Genomic DNA, 23,598 nt, shown 5'->3' with positions numbered 1-23,598 from the left:
TCGTTGTAATTGCAAAAATGCATTGAAATAAGACGAATGTTATTTGTTTCATCATTGAGCTTCTCCTAAAAACTAAAAGATTAAAAAGCGTCAAAGCCATATGGATGAAATTCATATATTCACTCACACTATTCTCTATGCTATGCTTTGACAAGGTCTCTATGCAGAATTTTATTCAAAACCAGAAAGGTACTTTTTCAGTACTCTAAATAACCTCTGATCTCAAAAATAGATCAAGCTAGCCAGTGCAAGGTTATTTCCTTGTCACTGCACTTTGGGTTGAATGATGAATGGCTCTAGAATTTCTACATCCATTGGTGAATTACCACAATAGATATAGAAATCCTATATTTAGAGCCTCTCTTTAAATGAGCTCATTGTTTCTGCCTTAAACAGGTTTTTGCATTTGAGTCTCCCCTCTCCTGTCATATTTATCCTCCAGCATAACGCCATATACAAGAGCAGTTGTAAATTACATTAGCATAACTGTAGGTTACATCTGTAATGAATTTTCTTCTCAAACCTAACTATCTTAGATTTGGTCTAAGACCAAAGACCAACTTATACTAGTATAACTTATACACTAGCACGTCTAAATAAAATTGACGTTAGTTCACACAGCAGTGAGTCTCCAGTCGACTAACAGCATCCATCTATATTCTACACTCCAGCGAGTCTAAAGTTGACTACAGAGTCCAGAGCTAATCTAACTTACTTGTTCTCTTGCTACGCAGTTTAAAGGACAAACAGACTTGAGTAATTGTACTTTAAATGTTCTTCATTTTGGCTGGGAGCCTCGAGCAGTTCTCAGAGAAAAAGAAAAGAAATACAGGCGTAGTAGAATAAAGCCAGACACATCAAAATAGAATCCTCATGACTTAATAATCTTTTTGACTATGTCACACTTTACCAATGATTAGATTGTTTAAAGCAAAAATATCCCATATCCTCTAAAAACAAACAAACAAAAAAAACAAAACAACAACAACAACAACAACATTGTAACAGGTTAATATTTCAGTTGTAGTATGTAGTATAGTATAGTACTATTACTATACTATATAGTAATAGTATGTATACAGCATGTTCTAATAGATTGTGTCAAGGTTACATTATTTAAGATTACATTGTGTCAAAAGTTTGTCAGAAGGTTATGTCAAAAAAGGAGTACAATGTTGTTATATTGTTAGATAAAAAGAAGTCAGGTAGAAGTGTATCATACGGCTAAATAGCCAAAAGGTCAAATTGTTAGAGTCATTGTTAGTCAGAAACATGATTTGTTCATGTAAAAGACAGTTTTGTTCATGTAAAAGACAGTTTACTATCTGTTTTATATATATATATAAAAAAAAAAAACAGTTTGAGTTCAAATTTATTGGGAAAAATAATCAGAGAGGCTATCAAATGGATAGAGCTTAATATGTTGTATTTCATATTCTTGTCGCAGTAGAAGGAATAGCATCACTTGCAGTCCATGATGATAATAGATCCATTAGTTTTGATTAACTTTGTTTTCAGACAACAATCAAGGACTTTCCCATGATACTTTGTTTCGTTGTTGATGGATAATGAGAGTGTGAATCAGTGTGCGTGTGTGTGTGTGTGTATGTGTAAAATCATTGATTGCTGTCATTAGCCCAGTCACAGCTGCCTGTTGGGATTCCCTGGCAAACATGGAGGTGGTTCAAACAGTATTTAGCTCAGAAATCATCACATTCAAGGTTTACTCATTTATTTTCAAGAGGTTTTGAGTACACAGGGTTTACCTTGCTAATGTGGTGTGACCCAACAAAAGTAAATGCAAAATTAAAGATTAAAATTAATATACATTTTTATTAATTAATTTAATAGAAACTCATATTACAATAAGGGTCACAAAGTTTACTTCTCAGCATCACAAAATAGGCATGTGTCCAAAAAATTGACTGTGAGATAATGACTGATCTGCATAAATAAAATAAAAATAGAAGAGAGGAGAGGTGATGCAATAAGACTGCAACCTTACCTTACTTCAAAACAATGTCTTTACAAGAAACTGGATGCATAGAAGTGAACCATACGTAATAAATTGTCTTTTTTATTCGGTCAACTAGGCTTGTTGTCTTTTTTTTTTTCTTAATGACTTCAGTATTCCCCACTGAGAGGGGCCACATGTTCTTATCTGACAAATGCACCTCCACACCAGCTCTAATCCTTCTTTAAGATTCCCAGCATTAAGAGCAGCTTTTACCCACATCATGCCCTGGGACTAGATTTTGTAAGTTTCCATTTTTTTTAGTCTTATGCACACCCCTTCAAGTAAAGTCTTACCGATGTTTTAAATTGGGTGCAAATAAATAAATAATAACAACAATTAGTTTTATTACTACTACTATTATTATAATTTATTATAATAGTCTTTCTACAGGTTACATCATTACGACAGTAAGTGGCGACAAGTTACTGTTTAAAAGTGAATCATTGAATCATTGACTCAATTTTCTCAGAAACCTTGAATAATTCAATTGTGACGATATTCGGTGCTCCACTCTGTTATGTCATCCCTGGACTGTTTATGCACACAACCTGGACTGATTACTCTCTCACCTGTTTCCATTGATCACTCTCACACCTGCATCTAGTTCCACATGCAGCTCCACACACATTAAGGCTATGTTTACACGGAAATGATTCTGAAGAGAAAACGCAAAAGTGGCGTTGCGTTATCACTTTTTATTCTGCGTTTAGACGAGTGTTTTGGGTGGGAAATCCGCTTGCAAATGGTGACGCAAAAGTGTGTGAAATGCGAAATGTAGTGTGAGTGAAATAGTGGAGTGTACTATGCACTCCAGGTGGCTAGGAGTGCATACTACAACAACACTAAGTCCACGCGCCTGCTTACAACCTTCACTGTCAAGCAGACTTTGGGGTTTTTACCCTTTACAAGGGAACGCGGTGGTGGAGCGTTTTTAAGATTTCCACTCTGGTTTCACTTTTTGGGGTTTTTAAGCCTCAAAAACGCTGTCGCCGCGTAAACGAAAGGCACATCTGATAAAAAAAATTTACGTTTTCACCCGCGAGCGTTCTCGTGTAGACAGGGCCTAAAACCCCACTCTCACTATCTCCCATTTGTGAAGTCTGGTTTCACTGTTGTGTACATCTCCGAGCATTTTTTTATATATATAGTTTTCCGAGTCAGCTAAACAAGTATGTTCAATAAAGTATGAATGTAATTTAGATGTACAGCATTCGCCTTGGTCTCATCATTATCATGTGACCTACCAGTTGGTTACATTCCTTCTCTGTCGTTCATAAATCCTCATCCCGTGGCCTCATAGTAAAGTGTCCATTGTATGCACACTTCAGAATCCCGTCAGAAGAAGCAGGTCATCCAGGTACTTTTTGCCTACTCTTTTACGAGTAGCTACTGTGAATTCGGACATACTACTTTTGTCACTGTTTTTCATCTTACTATATATTAGGGAAGTATAAGATTTCAGATGCAGCCACTGTCTTTATGAGTGACTAATTGAATCCTTTACTCAACAAATTCATTCAAAAACACAGATTCGGTCAGTAAAGAATCATCAATGCTTTATTGTTTGGAGATGCAATGGCTAATTCTTCAGTGCAAAATAGGCAAACAGCATTGTGTCTACAAAATTGTCTGCCTCTTGTTGGATAAAAACATAAACGTGTCTTAGTGTGTGTGTTTATTTTAAAATAGAGTTTCATCTGCTAGTTTTAGCTGAGCAGTGGCTCTCCTGAGGGGGCAGATTTGTGGTCCAGTAAAAATGTTTAAGCTTCCTTTAAGGCACAGAAGCACTTCAATTCCCCCCAACTCTTCTCCATCATGCAAGTTAACCCAGAGAGTCTAATGATGAAAAATAATTTATAACCAGATCGAGACCAGATGATAAGACAAGAGATAGTCTTATGGTTATAATAACACTGTGTTTTATTAGTTCTATCATATTCTGCAATTTAATACAACTCTTGACCCACAGCTAAGATAAATGTGATCTAAAGACGTGGACTTTTAAGCATATCCCTCTGTAATCCTCTAGGTTGGAATTGGAGCCACGGCGGATTTCACTGAACTGTGAAATAGGATATGGGAGAGCAGCAAACTGCTGCAAATAGGGCGATTAGATCTTATTTTGATTTTTAGTCCATAGGCACAGCACACCTGGAGCACAGATTCAGAGTCTGTTCCTTTCAGTGATATAGAAGCACATAGATGAGGACAGAGAACCTTCCCCATCATGAGAGGAGAACAGCTTTTAGTCATGTCATGTTAAATATGTGCCCTTAATATCTGCCTTACCTAATGGTGCTTTGCTTTAGAGAGACTCAGGGGAAGCTTAAAAGGCTAGATATAGCTTTTAAATGATTTTGAGTGAACTGGACTTTCTTTCTCTTTTTTTAAAGCTTTCATCCTGCCCATTTTGCAAAATTAAATAATTAAATAAATATTTCTATGTAATACATCATTAAATAATAATTGAATAGCAGCTGTATGGTGTTAATGTTTATCAGGAAGTTTATACTGTGAGGTCATTGGAGGACATTGTTGTAAATGCATTGCTGAGCTGCTAGGGTGCCTTATTGTAGAATTATGCCCTTTTTCTATAATCTTCCAGACAGATGACCTCCGTTTTGTGAGATTAAATCAAACAAGGTCATGCAGGGATACACATATATTCCAAAAATTAAGAAGTGTTGATATGGCTCATCAAACCAGTGACATAATTTTATGACATGGACGTCTTTGCAGCAACAAAAATACAGCAATCTCTTCTCTCAGATGTTCAGCATGCCCAGACTAAAGAAAAAAAAAGGTTGACAAAAGGTTACTTTTTTAATTTTAAAACTGGTTTTGTTATCAATATAGTTAACATTCTTGGTGTGAATGTTAAATCTGTGTACTCTATTGTTTGAAATGATGCTACAGGCTCTTTTATTGTTTATTAAAGTTACATACTAGGCCTACTTACAGATCTGTCAATAATTATATTAGAATTTAATAAAACAATTTTTAATATAAAATTTTATAAAGAATAAAGTGTAGTTAACTTTCAAAGGAAATGACATCCTGCACTTTATTAGGCATGTAGGCCTACTCCTTGTTGGACTTGTTGGACTTCATTTTGCCTTTAGAACTGCCTTTCTTTGTGGCATAGATTCAACAAGATGCTTGAAACATTTGTCAGATATTGGTCCATATTTGACATGGTATAGCATCACCAAGTTGCGGCAGATTTGCAGGCTGCACATCCAAGATAGGAATCTCACTCTCTACCACAGGTGATCGACTGGATTGAGATTTAAGTATAGTGAATTCATTGGCATGTTCAAGAAACCATTTTGAAATAATTTGAGCTTAGTGACATGGTGCGAATATGTTTTTTTTGGTGGAAGTAGCCATCAGAAGATAGTAGTCTTTGGTCATAAACATGGTTGGACAATTACATACAGGGCAGGCGGCCATCTGGTAAGTCCAATATGTTTTTTACGGTTACTTGTTCTGTCACATACTTTTTTATAATTACTAGAATAAGTCTTTAATCAAACTATTCAAGAAATGCAGGAGAACACAGGAAAGCTCTGAACAACCAAGCATATTTTGTTATATATTTCTATTTTATATACAGTAAACGACCATCATTTCTATTAATTCATCAATGCCCCTCCCTAGTCTTACATTTGTTAAATTGTTTAACCCTCTGGGGTCTAAAGTGTTTTTGGGGTCCTTGAAATGTTTTGACATGCCCTGATATTTGTGCTTTTTTTCAGTAGCTTATAAACATTAATGGCAGAGGTGTAATTATACACTCTATTTAGCACAAACAGGGATACCATAATATGTGAGCAACATGTATGTCTATGTTTATATTTTTGAGAAAATAATTTTTATGCATGGTTATTGAAAAAACTAAAAATTAAAGTTTCTGAAATAAGGCCACAAAATAATAATTAGAATAATTATTAAATTATTATTAAAACTAAAATGTACTTGTTTGTCGCCTTTCACATCATGGCTCTGGGCAGTTGCTACCAAGGTAATGTTTGGGAATGCTAAATGATAGCTTTTTTCAGGTATTATATATCTCCTTGGCAACATTGGGCCTGACAGCTTCTAAAGCTGTACTTTATTCAGTAAATTTAACTTTACTAGCTATGTAGGCATGAGAGGTGACTTTGCCCTGAAGTGTTTAGACAGGGACTGATCACTGGGCAGTCATGTGAGTGAATGCCATCTGCTGTTAATGGGCCATACACATACAAATTTACCTTGGTTTATCCAAGAATAGAGTGTTATTTACACACATAGTGTGATTATAAGCAATGGCTTTGAATGTGGGATTTCATCATTATTTTAAACACTCAATGAATGCTGTAGGTACACTGATTTCACAAATATAAAAGTTCATTATATTTTTGTTTTACCTTTTCATTGTCAGTGCTTTCAAATGAATCTGCATAAAAACTAGAAACAGATGACTCTGGACTGAGACAAACTACGGCCTGCCATTTATTGCTTAAACTACTGTTTGCTTCAATCAGCAAACATTTACTAAATTTACTTTTTTCTCAGTGGAAATATTGGCATATCACAAGTGAAGTGTAAATATCAACTATTGTACAGAATGATTCATTCAGTGAGGTTTTAGAGTTGCAATCTCTATTTTATATTATTCTATTCTTGAGCAGGAGATACTGGCCCTTCACGGCTTCATTGTGTCAATTCTGTCTTACATGGAGAATGAAGGCAGAAAGTTGGTGATTTGTCGGAGTTGGTAGATAAGAGTAATTATATATATATATATATATATATATATATATATATATATATATATATATATATATAATGGCACTGTATAAATGTCCTAGATCACGTCATTTTCACAACTAACAACTGTTAAAACCGTTTTATGTAAGTTTTGCTACTTAATTTTATTTCGGAAAGATGTTTCATCATGTAAACAATCCAAGTTTTTGTTAAATAACAGTATACATTGAATGCACTGTATTCTATCTCTCACAGCCTTGTTTTCATTCCTTCATTCAACAATTAAATATGGTTTAATATGCTAGCAAACCACAATCAAACAATTCAATCAATTCCCAACATACAAAATCATGTCCCGCTCTACATTTGCTCTTGTTCAAGAAGCCATTTCACTCAGATATAGCCCACATCACTAGGAAGAAAAGACTACCGCAACTTCAGTTTCATGTTGAATTTTATATTCAAATATAGCGTGTCATGTCAGGTCGCACTAATGAGATTTAAGAACCACAGCATACTTAATTTTCCTCACATAAATCTTGTATTTAACTTGTCACAAGGGGATCGGAAAGGGGATGCATGAGCACACTGCCAAACATATGCTTTGTGCTCTGTAGAAAAATTCATATAGGTTTGAACAACATGAGGGTGAGTGGATGGTCAAAGGTATTACAAGCTTGCTAAATTCCCAAAATCTTAACAGGCTATTACCCAATAAGAGATTCAAACACTTTCATATTAAATAGCGCCTTTATGACAGACATCAGACCTACTTATTAGTGGGAAGTTATATTCCCATCACTAGTGGTCACCACAGGAGCAAGCCCGAAAATCAGCCCACTCACCCAGCATGCCAATTGTACCCTCGTTAACAAACATATTACGGGAGGAGGTCTCATTACCGCACCTCTGACTGTGCAGCTGAGCTGATCTTTGAAATCTGGGCTAGCAGCCGAAGGAAACCCCTATCTCCAGCATCTACACGTTACTCATAACTTAATCGGTGTAAAGACATCTGTATGGGGTCTCTAGAGAAATGGCAGATAAAACCATTCCCCATCAAAATCTCTGACCTCTGTTAAATAATGAATAGACAACGCATAGAAAGGTTTACCCTTAGTGCTGAAGTCACATGTTCTCTTTTGCTGTGTTGTAAAGATTCAGTATATATCCGAAAACATTGTCATGTCAAGCACCCTGAGTTATCCTTTTTTAGTCAGCTTAAATCCAGTGCACGAATATTTCAAAATGAAAGGGTATGTCAGTAATAAACTAAAACTGCAGTTTCCTTTTTATTTATATCTAAGAATGGTGTCTTGTTGAGGGCAGTGAAACCTCATCATTAGGGTCCTATTCTGATTTTCTACAATGTCAACGTTCTTTAGTGTGTAATGTTTCTGGTTGAGCAAGAAAAGGGTCTGCAAAAAGTTACAAAGCACAAAGTCCACTCCAAATGGCGTTATTCTCTATATTAGTGTGCACTGTTTCTGAACTGCCTGTAAGGCCTCAATTGTATTCTTGAGTTTTCTGCATACTTCACAAGATATACATCATAATATATCATGATATTTACAAGGCATACACAAAATAAAGCAAGGCCTGGCTGAGTTGTGTTCCATGCCACGCCACGCTCTCGGACTGGATTTACTGAAACAGCTACAGTAGCTTAAAGAGCTATTTGGACACCTTTTGTTTTGTTGTTTTGGAAAAGACTTGTTTCTATTGTAAAAACGGTGTATTTATCTGGCCTAGTTTTATAATTTAGTAAATTATATTGAATTATATTGAATTAAATAAATCATTTGGTTTTAAAGTTTCTAAAACATATGTCTGGCTCTAGTTCTGTGATTCTGTTAGTGTGTAAAGGTTTTTTTTTTCTTTTCTTTTTTTGACATTGGCGAGTAAGACTCTGCAACAAAATCTATCAAAACAAATCAACAAATAAAATTCAAGGACAGTGACCCATCTGAGCTTTATATTCTCTGTATAACTGAGTGTGCAGACAATGTTTATGATGTGTGAAATTATCTAACATAATTCAGGATATGTGCAGAGCTGGATACTGAATTTAGCTGCATACTGCTGCATACTATTGTTTGTTCTGGAATATAATATTTGAAGGATAAGACAGTAACATTGGAGTCATATGTCATTAGGTAGGAGGAAAAACAATTATCTAATATGATAATATTACATTTTGCTCTAATAAAACATTAATATTCACTAGACTTGTGACATTGTAACAGCCAAGTAACAGTAACTGTAACTGTAACAGCCAAGGTTTAATTATATTAACTCTCAAGGTCCATCACAAATGTTTCACAATCTGAGGCATGGTAGTCAAATCTCTCTAGACAGTTTTTTTTTTTTAATTTTTGTACAGTTTCAAAATAATTCAAAGCAGAATTACCTTCAGAGCAACACAGTAGACATGTTTCAGCCCTAAATTAATCAGTAGGCTACTTTGAAATGCCAAAATGCTTTGCTTTGAAAGTAGTTGACAGTAGGTGGCTACAGTGAGGAGAGGAGAGCGGCCAAGTTGGACACTTCCCAGATAGCATATAATCACTGAAACAATGTTGACTCAGTGTTGATGCGTCGACGCTAATTGCATTGAATTAACTAACAAAGTGATATTGCTTTAGCATCACTCTTGCAACCTTAATTAATGGTGAAGCAATGTTGAGATTTCAACCAAAAATCAACGATAATAGTACTGATTCAACATTACAAAGTGATATTTTATGTACATCACTTTTGCACCCTCAGTCAATTTTGAAATAATGTTGAGATTTTAACCAAAAATCAATGGTAATAGTATTGATTCAGCATTTCAACGTGACATTTTAGCGTGACCCTCTGTTAATGTTGAAACTATGTTGAACAAAAAAATCAACGGTAATGCTATTGAATCAACTTTACACTATGATGTTGAATCTACATCACTGCTGTTGAATTAACACTGAAATTAACAAAAATAATCATGGTAATATTGTTTGATCAATACATTTTATTGAAACACTGAAAAGAAATGTCAAACAATGTTGCATTTGAAGTACAAAGTTAATGTTGAAACAACATTACTATTTCAATGACACTTCTATGGTGTGTCAAAAAAAAATTCCTGACCATTTCAACATTTGGCTAAAACCTTTTAATACATATTAAAAATCATTCTCTAAAAAAAGAAAGGGGAATAATATAGGACAAAATCATTTCAACTTTTGAAAATAAAATTGGCTTCCAACCCGATCTCACGACCAAGTCGTACGAATTCGACGAATGATTAAAAAGTGGCTAATTCGTAACAATTCATACGACCTCACTCGTACGAATTAATACGATTTTGCTAAATCGTACATATTTTACGAATTGGCCAATTCGTATGAATTCGTACGAATGACCTACCCCTGACCCCGCCCCTAAACCTAACCATCACGTGGGTTTAGACAAATCGTACGAATTAGTACGAGTGAGGTCGTACGAATTAGTACGAATTAGACACTTTTTTAATCATGCGTCGAATTCGTACGAATTGGTCGTGAGATAGTGTTGCAAGTCTGATGTCATAACTACAGGTTCAGGTTTTTAAAAATCAGACTACTACCTCTTTTCCTTTGGGTTCTCTGAAATCTGAAAAAAGAAAGCATGATGTTACTCAAGAACAAGTAAATTCAGTTGTCATACAGTCACATTCAAGAATGTGAATACTAAACACAATATGCAACGCATTCTCACCCCAAGGCGTCACCTTTGACCATGCTTCAATATTTGACGTTTTAGGCGCCCTTTAGCGTCACTTACATGACGCGATCCTACGGCGTCATCTAACTGACGCTAAAGGAAAGCGTCAGTTAGAGGACGCGGTTAGGTTTAGGTGTGGGGTGGGGGTAGGGTAAACGCGATCCTAGGGCGTCATCTTACTGACGCTAAAGGGCGCCTAAAGCGTCAGATATTGAAGCATGTCCAAATGCTTCCCAATGCGTCAGTTAGGTGACGCCTTGGGAGTGAGAATGGGCTGCAATATGATACATTTTTTAAAAAAAGAAGTTGCTGAACTCAAAATATTCTAACTATGAAAATAGTATTGTTAAATTCTGTTCATTTTTTTTTTCTTAAATCTATTAATGCTTCAATATCAAAAGAAAACACTATGGCAGGGGTGTCCGGTTTTATCTCCAGTTACATTTCTCAAATTTATTACAAATCCAGGTCAGGTGATTATGCTGTCGACAACAACTCACTGTAATCAATGTCAGCAGTATGAGAAGGGTACTTCTCTCTTTTTTTCTCTCTCTCTCTCTTCATCTGCCTTCACTCCTACTAAAGGAGCAATGTGCTCTGCATGCAAGAACTAACAGATGCAAGACATGGGCTTGCAGTGTAACAAATTGCTCATGTTCCGTCTCCTACTTCAAGAAATCTGTTAAATGACGTTAGAACTTTATTCAGGAAATTCTCAATAAACTTTACTAAAGCAAGATGCATTTTTTTAAAAATGTAGAAAAATAGATGCTTTATTCAAACAGTTTTATTGGCGTTTACCAATCAGTGGCCAATTTCAAACTTAGTTCAATGTTACTCTCTCCACCCATGTGTGCTGTTGGCTTTAATCAAAATTTCAATGCTGATCCAACACACATTAAACACTGAAATGTCAATTACAAAAACAACTACAACAAAAAAGCAAAAACAATTGGTACCGCTTCCTTTTACAGTACAGTACTTACAGTGTACTTACCTAGAAAGTACTGGCTAATATAAGGTAAGTACATGGAACAGGGGTAGGTTTAGGGGTAGGTTCAGGGTTAGTACTAGTTATTACCCAATCCACCACTCTTAAAAAAGAAAGTTTTTTTTATTGGCATTGGTTCCATGAGGAATCTCAACATCCGTCAGGCATAGATTATCCTAGATTATTAAAATGTTCTTCACACTTTGAAAAACAAAATGCTTCTTTTAAGAACTGTTCAATGAAAGGTTATTTGGGAACAAAAAAAATGGTTCTTCGATGGCATCACTGCATCCCTTTTGGAATATGAAATGTCATAGCATAGCATTGACCTTCTTTGGTGAAGTACACTCATCTCTAGGGCCTGTCTGCCCTTCTTCATAACCTGGAAAATTTGAGAAACAAGCTTCACTGATTTGGTTTCTCTTGAGTGGAGCCTCTTGACTTCTCAAGCTCATCAGTGCATTAAAGTGCAAAATTAAATCCCTACAATTACCATGCAATATTTGAATATTTTTGAGAAACAGTGGCTGATTAATAAAAGCTGATGACTGCACTCATATATGAAATGCAAACAGTCATATTACCACACCAAATGCAAGCTATTATTGACCATGCAGAATGTAGAAAAATGTCTGTATATTTAATGTATTGAGCAGCATTCAATATTTGTCCCCTCTCAATGTTAAATGCAGTTTTCCTGCAGTAAATGAGGGGTTTGTGAAAGGTAAAGCTGTGTATAGCTCAGCTCTGTCAGGGTCCTGGAAATGTTCTGTGCCAGGATGCTGAATAATACATGTTTAAATGCTTCATGCAGAAGGGCGACCCTGGTGTCCCTTCATCACGAGCCTCCTACAACCACATAATTATAAGTGCCTATCGCAGCAGCTGGGTCCATGATAAAATGTTGTGCAGCATTAAACTGTGAGAAATTGTCTTTCCTGTGGAAAATGTACTTTGGTTTGACATTATCTCTGTATATTTCTACCTATTTGATTTTGCTTACTGTGTTGCGACCATACTCTATACACTGTTTAAAGCACATGAACATTTAATGAAGAAACACTGTTCAGTTTATGATTGCTTCACTGTTGCAAAAAACTGGCCATTTTAATACCGCTTTGTTCCACACTACTGTACAACAGTGGGGTTCAGATGTAAATCCCATTCATTTTCTCCTTAGTGGAATTGATTTTTGAATGACAACTTATGAACCTTTAAAGACAGTCCTACTGTATGGCTGTTAAACAATGGTATAATATTTTCAACAATCATTTTTTTAATCATTTTTAATTTGATTATGTCATTCACAATGCTTCTTTGTACTTCTGTCCCACACTAAAGCCGTTATGCACACAGATTTGTACCTTTGTCTTTTTCTCCGATATTCATGTTGTGATTCACCTCGTAGTTGGTTTGTTTGGTTCATGGCTTAACTCTTAAACTGAGACTTAAAAATCCTATTTATTGGAAAAATAATAATTTAAAGCAGTGCTAAACCCCTTTTTTAAATTGCAAGTGAGTATTGGAAAAATAATAATTTAAAGCAGTGCTAAACCCCTTTTTTAAATTGCAAGTGAGTGTGACACGTTCACCCAAGTTTAAAAGCTGGGTTTAAAAAAAATAAAGCCATGAAAACACCTTTTCACTCTCATATGCATTCAAAACAAAATAGGATATGCACGGAAGAGTACAGTGACTTTGAGTGACTTTTTCAGTTGCTTGCATGGCCATTGTGGAAAATCATTGCAGGTTTCCTCTTGCAGGAGTCTCAAATATCTCCCCATCAGCAAAGATTCCTTCACAGCACATTTGGGTGCTGTTCACTCTGCTGACTTTATGAGGATCAGCAAGCTGACCTTGACATCTGTTTTGTTGTCAGTTTCATTGTCAGAAGTAAAATGGGGCATTTTATGCAATTACTGGATTCATGACTCAGCAAGTACTGAGGAAGATAAGCTTGTCAATAAGCTTTATTGCAAAACTCTCAGATGAAAAAATCTTTGGAAGTGACCACTTATAATTAAAATTGTAAAACGATGATGTAAAATGAACTTTATACTGACAATACTGTTTGTCTTGTTTTTAACAAAACAGAGGAATATCATCTACATAGGATTTGCTGATATTTAATACTCAGTCAGACCTTTCCTGTCAGAATATGTGTCACATGGTACTCGGTCAAGGCAAGCACTTCTAAGTTTCAAGATTGGACTATACTGCATTTAGACTGAGCCTTTGCAGATGATCCAGAATGTGGATTCTCGCAAAGTCTTATGTCACACACCAGCTTATCTCACTCCACCGGATCCGAGTTGTGGCCAGAATCAAATTTAAAGTTTTGACTACCACTGGGACAGCTTCTCCCTACCTCAACTCACTACAGTAAATGCATGCAATTGACTAAATGAGCAACACCTTGTTGTTCCCTCACAACAGGGGAACAAGTCACTCTCCAAAGCTTTAACCCTCTCTGTTCCTTCAGTATCTGGTGGAATGAGCTGCCAACCTCCACCTGAACTGCTGAGGACATCACATATTTCAAGAAGCAGCTGAAAGCACCACTTCCACAAACTCTTAACCACCTTTCATGATTTATGGGGACAGACACACTGTTTTTTATACTCTACAAACTGTACATATAACATCACAAAAAAAAATTCTTCGATTTTACTTAAAAAAAAAAAAAAAAAAAAAAAAAACATCACTCAGTATGATTTATAAGCTGTGTTTTCCCTCATGGGGACCAAACAATATCCTCACAAGGACTAGGATTTCGGATATTGCCATCTTTGTGGGGACATTTTGCCCCCATAATGTAATTTTTCTGCATTTCTTCTCTTCTCAGCTTGTTTCCTAATCAAGTTGTCTAATAAACCTGGTATTGTGTAGCTATTTGATGAATGCTTTGTTCCTCTATTGTAAGTCATTGGATAAATGCTATGTACTGTAAATGTAATAGCCCATGCACATATATTTCACAAGTATGACCTTTATTTTATTAGAGACATTTTAACTATTTCAATTAACCTTTTGCTCTTTTTAAACTTTGAGAAGGTACACAATAAGCAACCAGTTTCACAGTTTACTGAGGTCAATAAGTGCTTATTATGGTGTGACAGTCCATAAATACAGCAGAGTAATAAAGGCAAGGCTGCCACTGACTGGTACAAGAGAAAGCTGTTTGCATTCTTATTATCAGACAGTTTCATCAACACCTCAACTGTATCTCGCTCTTTGATAATAGTCTCTTTCCCGAGGAAGAATTCAGTGTGGCACGCAGATCAAAACTATTGAAGATTATTACCTTGTCAAAATGAATAAAAGTCATAATATGCCCTGAACAGATGCGAAATAACTGATTTGAGCAAAATGAAATTCTACAGCACTGTGAGCAACACATGCTTTATGCTTTATTACATGAGTTGAGTTTTAGAATATGCATGTGTTTAACTCTACAAATATAATGTTGTTCTCAAACATCTCTCAACATCTTGGGATTTATAAATTAAGGAAAGGAGCCCCCTGGGTGTCGATTTGTTTAAATAAATCAAAATAAACAGACAAATGCATTTATCAAATATGGCAATTTGCTTAATGGGTTTAGACAGAGCTGGTGTTTCTCTCTTTATTTGGATGCAAATGACTGGCAGCAACATATATTCAGTGTTGCTCCAGGATATGAGCTCAGTCATTTTACAGGAAACTCCTACTCTCTCTGTCGCTTTGTTCTGGAGAGACATGGATACGGTTGATATAAATCACTGAGCACTAATGAATACTTAGCACTGCTTTCAAATCCATTTTATTGTTTACTGCACACACTTTTCACTGGGAAGTATAGTCCTGTCATGATGTGAACTGATTGGAATATACTGTAGCAGTTCTACAGATTATTGAAGCTTGAGTAGCCAACATTTTTCAACATTTTTTCAACATTTTTACATCATTGATTTTGTGATACAACCACTGATCTATATACTGTAGAATGACGTCATTATATAGGGAAACAACTTGTGACTAGTAACTATGAGGGTATATATATATATATATATATATATATATATATATATATATATATATATATATATATAGTTTAAATACAATGAAGACCTGTTTTAAATGTAACTCTCTGTCACTGTATATATAAAACTTCAACAAAAATAGCATTCCATTAATTCATAACCATTTATTCAGTTTAATCCCTCGCCCAAGAACTATATCAGCATCAACTATATTGTGTTCAATGAAATGCATGCTTAAATAGTCTCTATGGAACAACAGTGTCATCTACAGATGAGTTAGTGTAAGAACATTTTACCTGACAATTTCAAATAAATAAAATATTTCACAGGTTCATCTTGTCATCAGTGTTTACAACATAACTTGTGCATGCATAAAATTAAGAGAAAATTTGATCAAAAATGAGCACAGTCACAGTGACAGAGAGTTATGTTTAAAACAGGTCTTCATTTTATTTTAAAAATTGTGAAACAAAAATCATTTCACGTCTTTGCCTGCAGGGGCGCGCGCTGGTCTCGTGAAAGCGGAAGTTGGTGTGGGCTCATTTGAACACGCGCAAGGCGCAACTTCCTTTCAGTGTGGTTCAAAAAATATCTGCACTCTTTGCTATCTGGTAAAGTGGGCTAATCTTTTGTCCGAGGCGGCCGTGTTAGTGATTCGGTATGGAAATCCAGAGTAAGTTTTCGTGCTTTACTTAAGTTCTGTGTTTGTATGTGGATGTCTCTAATACGTTTGTAGAAACGTGCGTTGTGTCTGTGATAACATGACCAATAACGTTAGCTAAAGTCATGTGTTTTATCAGCATTAAAACAACTAATGCCATATCTGTATATGCGGGTATTTCACATTTATTGTAAAGTTGCAAACCATTGAAAGTGCCTCTTGGTTGATTTGCGTTTATTTGTTTATGTGCCCGATTTCCGCATTTTGCAGTTGCAAATATGGGTGTTAGATAGTAGCCTAGTTAGCAGCAAGATTTTTAAACTCTTTTTTTTTTTTAAGTAGACACCAATATTTTATAATGTCTCATAACAGGTATTGAGCCAATGACACTTGGCTCCCCAACCTCCCCCAAGCCTGGTGCTCAGTTTTTACCCGGGTTTCTGATGGGAGACCTGCCAGCTCCTGTCACTCCTCAACCTAGGTCTTTTGGGTTGACAGGAGTTGGGGCAGAAACAAGGTCTCCTCTTCTGGCTGGTAAACACCTATTCTTCGTTGTGTTTTGCTAATACCACAAGGAATTCCTTCTCCCATTTTATACCTTACATAGAAGTTACTTGGTAAGAGATTTGATCCTCTCTTCCATCAGGTGGTTCTCCTCCACAGCCAGTGGTCCCAACACCTAAAGACAAGAGTGGAGCCCCTCCAGTCAGAAGCATCTACGATGATCTCAACAGCTCCGGTGTGGGAATGTCACCTCTTGCAGCTCGCAAACAAGTGAGAAGTGCATACAAACTTATAGATTTTAATTAAAGGCTGCAGCACATGTCCTTACAGAAGAACATGGAAAGACGTTCAAATGTACAGTTTTTATCCTACTTGTGTATATTTAAAGGGGTGGTTGTTTATGATTGCACTTTTCTACTTTAGTTAGTGTGCAATCTTGCTGTGTGAGCATTAACAACATCTGCGTTATGACGTTCAAAGCAAAGGGAAATACTTTCTATTAAAGAAAATGCTTTTTAAGTACTACCACAAATGGCTGGTAGGGACTACTACACAACACTCCTCCCAGTTTAGTGACATCACTAACCCTAAAATTGACAAATGACAAATTGACGCGATTTATAGATTACCATGACAGAACATGCTAATCAATGACTAAAAGATAATAGCACATACGCTATAAATTCACCTAACTATCAAACTAATCATTCAGAAATGTTGTCTACATGTTGTCATTTTTCTTGAGTCTCTCCATCTTTCTGTTTTGAACATAAAAGGCTACAGGTTTTTGAAATTTTCAGTGCATGTCTGTGTGAGGTAATAATAAACGTGGCTAGGGACGCACCTTGTTGTGGCTCAGAGGCAGCAACTCATTTGCATTTACATGGGACAGACACAACAATGTGTTTTTGCTCACCCTCAACAACTTTAACATGCTATATAAAAATATCTGTGTGGTATTTTGAGCTAAAACTTCCCATACACACTTTGGGGACATCAGAGATTTATTTTACATCTTGTGAAAAGGGCATTATACCACCCCTTTGTATTAGCTATTGGAATTTAATTATTGTATGAGCAATATTGGAAATAAATTATTCAGATATATCATGACCATTTGAAAATGTTATTTAAGAAATTTGGTAGTTAAAAGATACTGGCTTGGATTCACTAATAATTGCCTGGATTTTTCATATTTATACGTACAGCAGGATTTATACGTACAGCAGGACTTACATTTAGTTTGTGACATAAAATAGTCGATTTCAAACCCATTTTTTGATTCACTGCAGTGTTGAGGAGAAAATACCCAGCAATACTGTTGACTTAACACATAGATATTAAACAACATAAAAAAACTTGTTTTTTACCAAAGGGGGTCTTTAAGATTAAATATCTATGTAGAAAATGTAATCTTAACTGTAATAGGCCATCCAGAGTATGTCATTTTTACGTGTTTGTAAAACTATACGTAAACTTAGACCCATAAACTTAGAATACATTTCAGTACGAAAATTATTAGTGAATGTATATATATTTTTTTTCCTTAAGAACATTTGTACACTGGTTTCACACACAAATATGCATGGTTATTGAATAAGACCTAATGTTTTTAATATTATTTGCATAGAGTTTGCACTGAGAAGAGATTGAAAGCATTTTGTTAAGCAGAGTTTTTCCTTCGCTTATTTTGCTTTTCACAGCCATTTGCTGGAGTGCATACACCATTGTCTGGTCTACCAGGGACACCAGGAACAGGTAAATATCATGTAAAATGATTGCTTACTAAACTAAGTTTCCTGCAAAAAAAAAAAAAAAAAAAAATAGCTGCTTAGTGCCTTTCTTGTTCTATAGTCTCTAGTTTGTTTAGCCCTGCGGGACTGCAGATGAAAACAACACTTTCCCCAGCTCAAGTAGATCCGTTCTTCACACAAGGAGATGCTCTGTCTTCTGACGACCAGCTAGATGACACCTGGGTCACAGTGTTTGGGTGTGTGGTTTTAATATATATATATATATATATATATATATATATATACTTTTTATTTTATTTTACATTGTTCCCCTCCATAGTACTATTAAGTAATTAATCCTAGCACAAATATGATGTCAGGGCTTATGTCATTGTTGTTGTATACATATTGCATACAATTCTTATTTGTTTGTTTGTACACAGGTTCCCTCCAGCATCTGCTTCATACATCCTTTTACAGTTTGCACAGTATGGAAACATATTAAAACATGTAGTAAGTACAGGCCAGGTTTCCTCATTGCAGTTTGGTTTATATAAGATTTTACAATGTAAACAATGCAGACTGTCTGTATAAAAAAATATAAAAATGTAAAAAAAAAAAATGTATATTTCTTTTCATTTACAGATGTCTAATACTGGAAACTGGATGCACGTTCAGTATCAGTCTAAACTACAGGCGCGAAAAGCTCTCAGTAAAGATGGAAAGATATTTGGAGAAGCCATTATGATTGGTGTCAAACCATGTATTGATAAGGTAGAAGCACACAATAATTTCCTCTTGAAAATTAGCAGTGGATAGAAGTGTTCCTGCATGTAATAATGTAAGAGTAATAATGTTAAGTTGTATTTTTTTTTTCTTTGGCAGAGCGTAATGGAAAACTCAGACAAGGGCAGTTCTTCCAGTTCTGTCTTCACGCCCCCGGTGAAGGCTCGTGGGACCCCCAGTCACCCTGTATCAACTCCCCGATCTGTCATGAGACCCCTCAGTGCGGCTTACAAAGCATCCAGCAGTGACTACCAGGTATAGTTGAACAAACTCATTCATATAAATCTATTTAAAGCAGCTTTTAAGAAAATAAATGCATTTAATGATACAAGGGTTTTGTGGAAAGAGCATCTCATTTTGGGAGCAAAGGAGTATATTATTCAACTACTCAGAGTAACTCAAATTCTGAGGTGATATTCTTGAAAGAGAGCTTGTTTTCTAAAAGACACTCAGAGACTGCAATGCAGCTATTTGATTTGCTATCTTGCTCATTTTGTTCTTTAAGTTTTAAATTTAAATTGGCATGTAATATAGTATAATGTGTTTATGTTGTATTTTAGTTGATATTACTCTCTTGCCAAGATCTGATTTCTGAAAGACGCACAGAGATGGTTACTCGGTAGGGATGGGTATCGTTAAGGTTTTATCGGTATTACTACTCTTACCGATACTGCTTATCGATCCGGTACTTTAACGATATTCTTATCGGTTCTTTTTGGTGTTTTTTTTTTTAAAGAATTAAGAACATAATTAAACTCCATATTTTGAAATGTAAAATAGAAAAAGCAAAACGAAGAAAAATATATTTTTGTTATGGAGCAATGTGCAGGCTTTTTGTTTTATATACAAAAAGGACACATAAGAAAAAAAAACAAGTAAAAACACAAGAATAAAATCAATCAAAGATACAAATTATATACAAAAGTGCTTTAATTTCAGGAAGGTGTACTAACATATCTTTTCAGGTAATTGTTTCTGTCTGAAAAGAAACCTAATTTAGTAATCAAATATAAAATAGCACTGTATAGTTTATCATAGATAGATTAATGCTTATTAAATCTAAAGTTACTTATTCAAAAGCTGTGAGTGATTTTTTTCTGCCTTTTGTTGTTTGATTTGCATTAATGGCTGAATCGTCAGCACGTTTAGGCTATTAGACTGCTGCCCCTTTAAGACCGAGAGCAAATCTAATCGGTAACCGGTAACTGAAGCTTCATCAATTTCTCCCTATTATTTACGTCCATTTAAGACATAATTGTGTTTAAGTGAATAAACTGTGTTTAAGCAAGAATCTTAGAGCTGGTCATTTTGACATTTGTATGTATATTTGATAGTTAAGGAGGACACACGAAGCCCAAAGTATAGGCTACTTTTCTTGTCTCGTTGCAGTCCGTTTCGGAGCGCGCACCGCCTTGTGAACAGCGTCTCTTGCGCAGGCTTTTGTGTTTTTAATAGCCATTTTTTGATCTTGCAACAGTAGAAGACAGCATTTTGCAACAATCGCCGATCGTGCCGATTCTGACGGTACGTTTGGGTACAGCGCTCCGCAGTGCTGTGAAGTAAAGGAAGTTAAGCTGGACAGATCATGCGTCTTGTTTTTAACGGTTTTATCTCAAATATCTTCTTTTTATAATCTTTGGAAGCCGAAATACAAAATATATTAGAATAATATCCCACATCTAAAGTGTAACCACGCTGAATGTTTAGTTCTGTCCTCATTGTCACTCATTAAGCAGGGCTGTCGTGTTGCGCGTGCTGTGGCTTTGCGTGAGAGATCGCTCTCTCTCTTCTCTCTCTCTCTCTGCTGAACTGCGAATTTCAAATTTGCATCACAGACAAATGGTTTAATTAAAATATATTTTGTATATAGAAAAGGCTGGCGATATAAACATGTTCAAGATAACATCTTTATAGGAATGATAAATAATTTCTCCAGTACCGACAGCAGAACCGATAACGTCCGAGCTTATCGATACAGCGGTCTTTCAAAATTCAGCACCGGGGCCCGTTTAATACCGGGTTTCGGTACCCATCCCTATTACTCGGCTATATAATTTACACTATTTTCATGTTTACAAACATTCACATCACACCCTCATTATTGCGTAGTGATTTTAGAGGTTTATGTAGCCTATAATATCTTGCTATGCCTTGGCTCACCTGTTATCCAGCAAACATGAGGAGTGCCAAATATTTTATTCTATAATTCGGTAGAAATTGTCGTTTTCAAGCCATTATCCATGCCGTTCCAAATACGATATTTGGCATGGGCACATCCCTGTTTGTAACAGTATAACATGTAACATCTCAGGTCCATAATATATGGATAAATAATATTAACAGCAGCGGTGGCAAGAGTATTGAAAAAGTAAAAGTCAGCAAGTACTTTCCAAAAAATTTAGTGTGAGTGTAAAAAGAAAAAAAAAACAAGTTGAGTAAAAGTACTCATGAATAGTGGTTACTGAGCTGTGGATTCTACCCACTTATAATAAACGCTTTACACTGCTTTTTTAAATGTAGAAAATACTGTAATTGACTTCTCTTTTGCTGTTTTTCAGAAAGAATGAAGAATATCTAGATCCATCAACAGTTTTAATAGTCTTTTAAAAAATAAATCACTTATAACTGATAAAACGTATCCCAAATGTACTTCCAAATCAACAGGAAAATGCTATTAAAATTATTTTAATTTTAATAGCAAATTAAAAAATGAAAGTAACTTTCAATACACTCATCACCATTTTAAATCATGAATGAAAAAATGGACTTAAAATCATTAGTAAGGCCCTTAACACTGAGTGAGGTAGTTGCACATAAATTGTCAATGTTCAGAACAGTACAAGGAATTGAAGAAAAAAAAATGCTGATTGTATGAAATGGATTAAAAAAAAACTGTTTATAAATGATCAGACTGACAGTCCTGTGAAGTACCTCCTTTTTGTTTTGTTCTGTTTTTATAGGTTGTGTCAGATCAACAGACACCAAAAAAGGATGAAAGTTTTGTATCGAAAGCAATGGACTATATGTTTGGATGGTAATCTTTCACTCGCAGGGTCCTGATGAAAAAGCTCTGAGACCACCATCAACCTCTGGTGTGTTGACATTGCTCTAAAAAACTGACATTGGGTTTTTCTGAGCACAATCATTGAGTGAATACAAAAGCACTTTATCTCTATGTTTGCGGACTTTTTGACATTGCATGCTCTTTTGCTGAAGATGGACTCTTGAGAGTTTTACTTGGACTGCTTTCAGCTGCTGGTTTTGGAGTTGGTCCCACAAGTCTGTCCTCAAAATCATACAGATTTAACATCTAAGTGTTCCAGATTTTAAACATGCCAAAAGAGGGTTCTGCTGGTAATTTAAGGAGCATATCATGTCAAACTCTCACGGGACCCTATTGTACAAATTCTGACATTTTTACTTGACAGTTTGTGGTTATGGTCTGCTTTATTGATCTCATAAAAATATCATTGATTACATTCAGCATTTTGATACCAAGACCTTATTCTTCGATATGACCACAATTTCATTGGGTTATATACATCTGTTTTTAGGTTATTGTGGGTTTTCATTTACTTTAGCAAATATTTTAATGGGACAGAAAATCTGTCTCCTTTTTTAGAAATGTCTGATTTTGAAAATGCATTTTCCATTTAATAAACATTGTCTGATTAGAAACTGCAGTTTGTTTTCTTCTATTTTTTTAATGGGGTGATGAACTGAGAAAACACATTTTCCTTGAGCTTTTGACATCTAAGAGGTCATCATATTATAAGAATATCCTGTAAGTTTCAGAACTGAAAACGTCCTTCTTAGTCCAATAAAAGCTTTTGACACTCATTTTTCAAAGTGGGGAACTATGACATGAAAGAGGATAAAACACCACCCCTGCAGAAGAAGATCAACGACTACTTCAACACGGCTGGTTTAGCCCCCCCCACCACAGCTAAATAACATAGGCCTACCTTGTGATGACAAACTGGATCGAGCTACCAAGCAATACAAAATATTGTGCAGTGCCTGGTTGTGGAAGAAGACAGTCCCTGCATATGCTTCCTCTGGATTCCAATAGGACTGCATGGATAAAACTTTATTTTTAATGACGTTCTAGCTGATGAGGTAAAACATTGTCCGTCTGTTCGCTTCATTTCACTGAAGATTGTTTTGTAAACAAGACTGGATTTGCAGACCGATGAAGAGTAAAGAACGGTGCTGTGCCGTCTATATTGGATCTCACAGGAATGGTGCAACACACAGACTCTGGGTCGAACATGTATGGGCGAATCATTCCGGTTGCCATTTTACAACATTGGACGTTTTCAAAACAATTTCCCCCAAGTGTATCTAACCGTACGTTCACACCGCTGCTGGCGAGAGCGGCAAAA

General features: G+C 35.6%; 1 protein-coding gene across 1 annotated transcript; it reads left to right on the top strand.

The window, feature by feature from the left end:
• Nucleotides 1-16,062: 16,062 nt before the first annotated feature.
• Nucleotides 16,063-22,896, top strand: nup35 (nucleoporin 35). Its single transcript, XM_039683614.2, has 9 exons — nucleotides 16,063-16,202; nucleotides 16,563-16,724; nucleotides 16,837-16,964; nucleotides 18,398-18,452; nucleotides 18,549-18,684; nucleotides 18,871-18,940; nucleotides 19,073-19,201; nucleotides 19,313-19,468; nucleotides 22,174-22,896. The coding sequence occupies exons 1-9, from the start codon at nucleotides 16,190-16,192 to the stop codon at nucleotides 22,249-22,251; spliced, it is 927 nt and encodes a 308-aa protein (XP_039539548.2). The 5' UTR covers nucleotides 16,063-16,189; the 3' UTR covers nucleotides 22,252-22,896.
• The last annotated feature ends 702 nt before the right edge of the window (nucleotides 22,897-23,598 follow it).

The sequence above is a fragment of the Pimephales promelas genome, chromosome 7 (genome assembly GCF_988280905.1).
Source record: "Pimephales promelas chromosome 7, fPimPro1.hap1.1, whole genome shotgun sequence".
Taxonomy (NCBI): Eukaryota; Metazoa; Chordata; class Actinopteri; order Cypriniformes; family Leuciscidae; genus Pimephales; species Pimephales promelas.
This window is presented reverse-complemented; position numbering and strand designations above follow the sequence as displayed.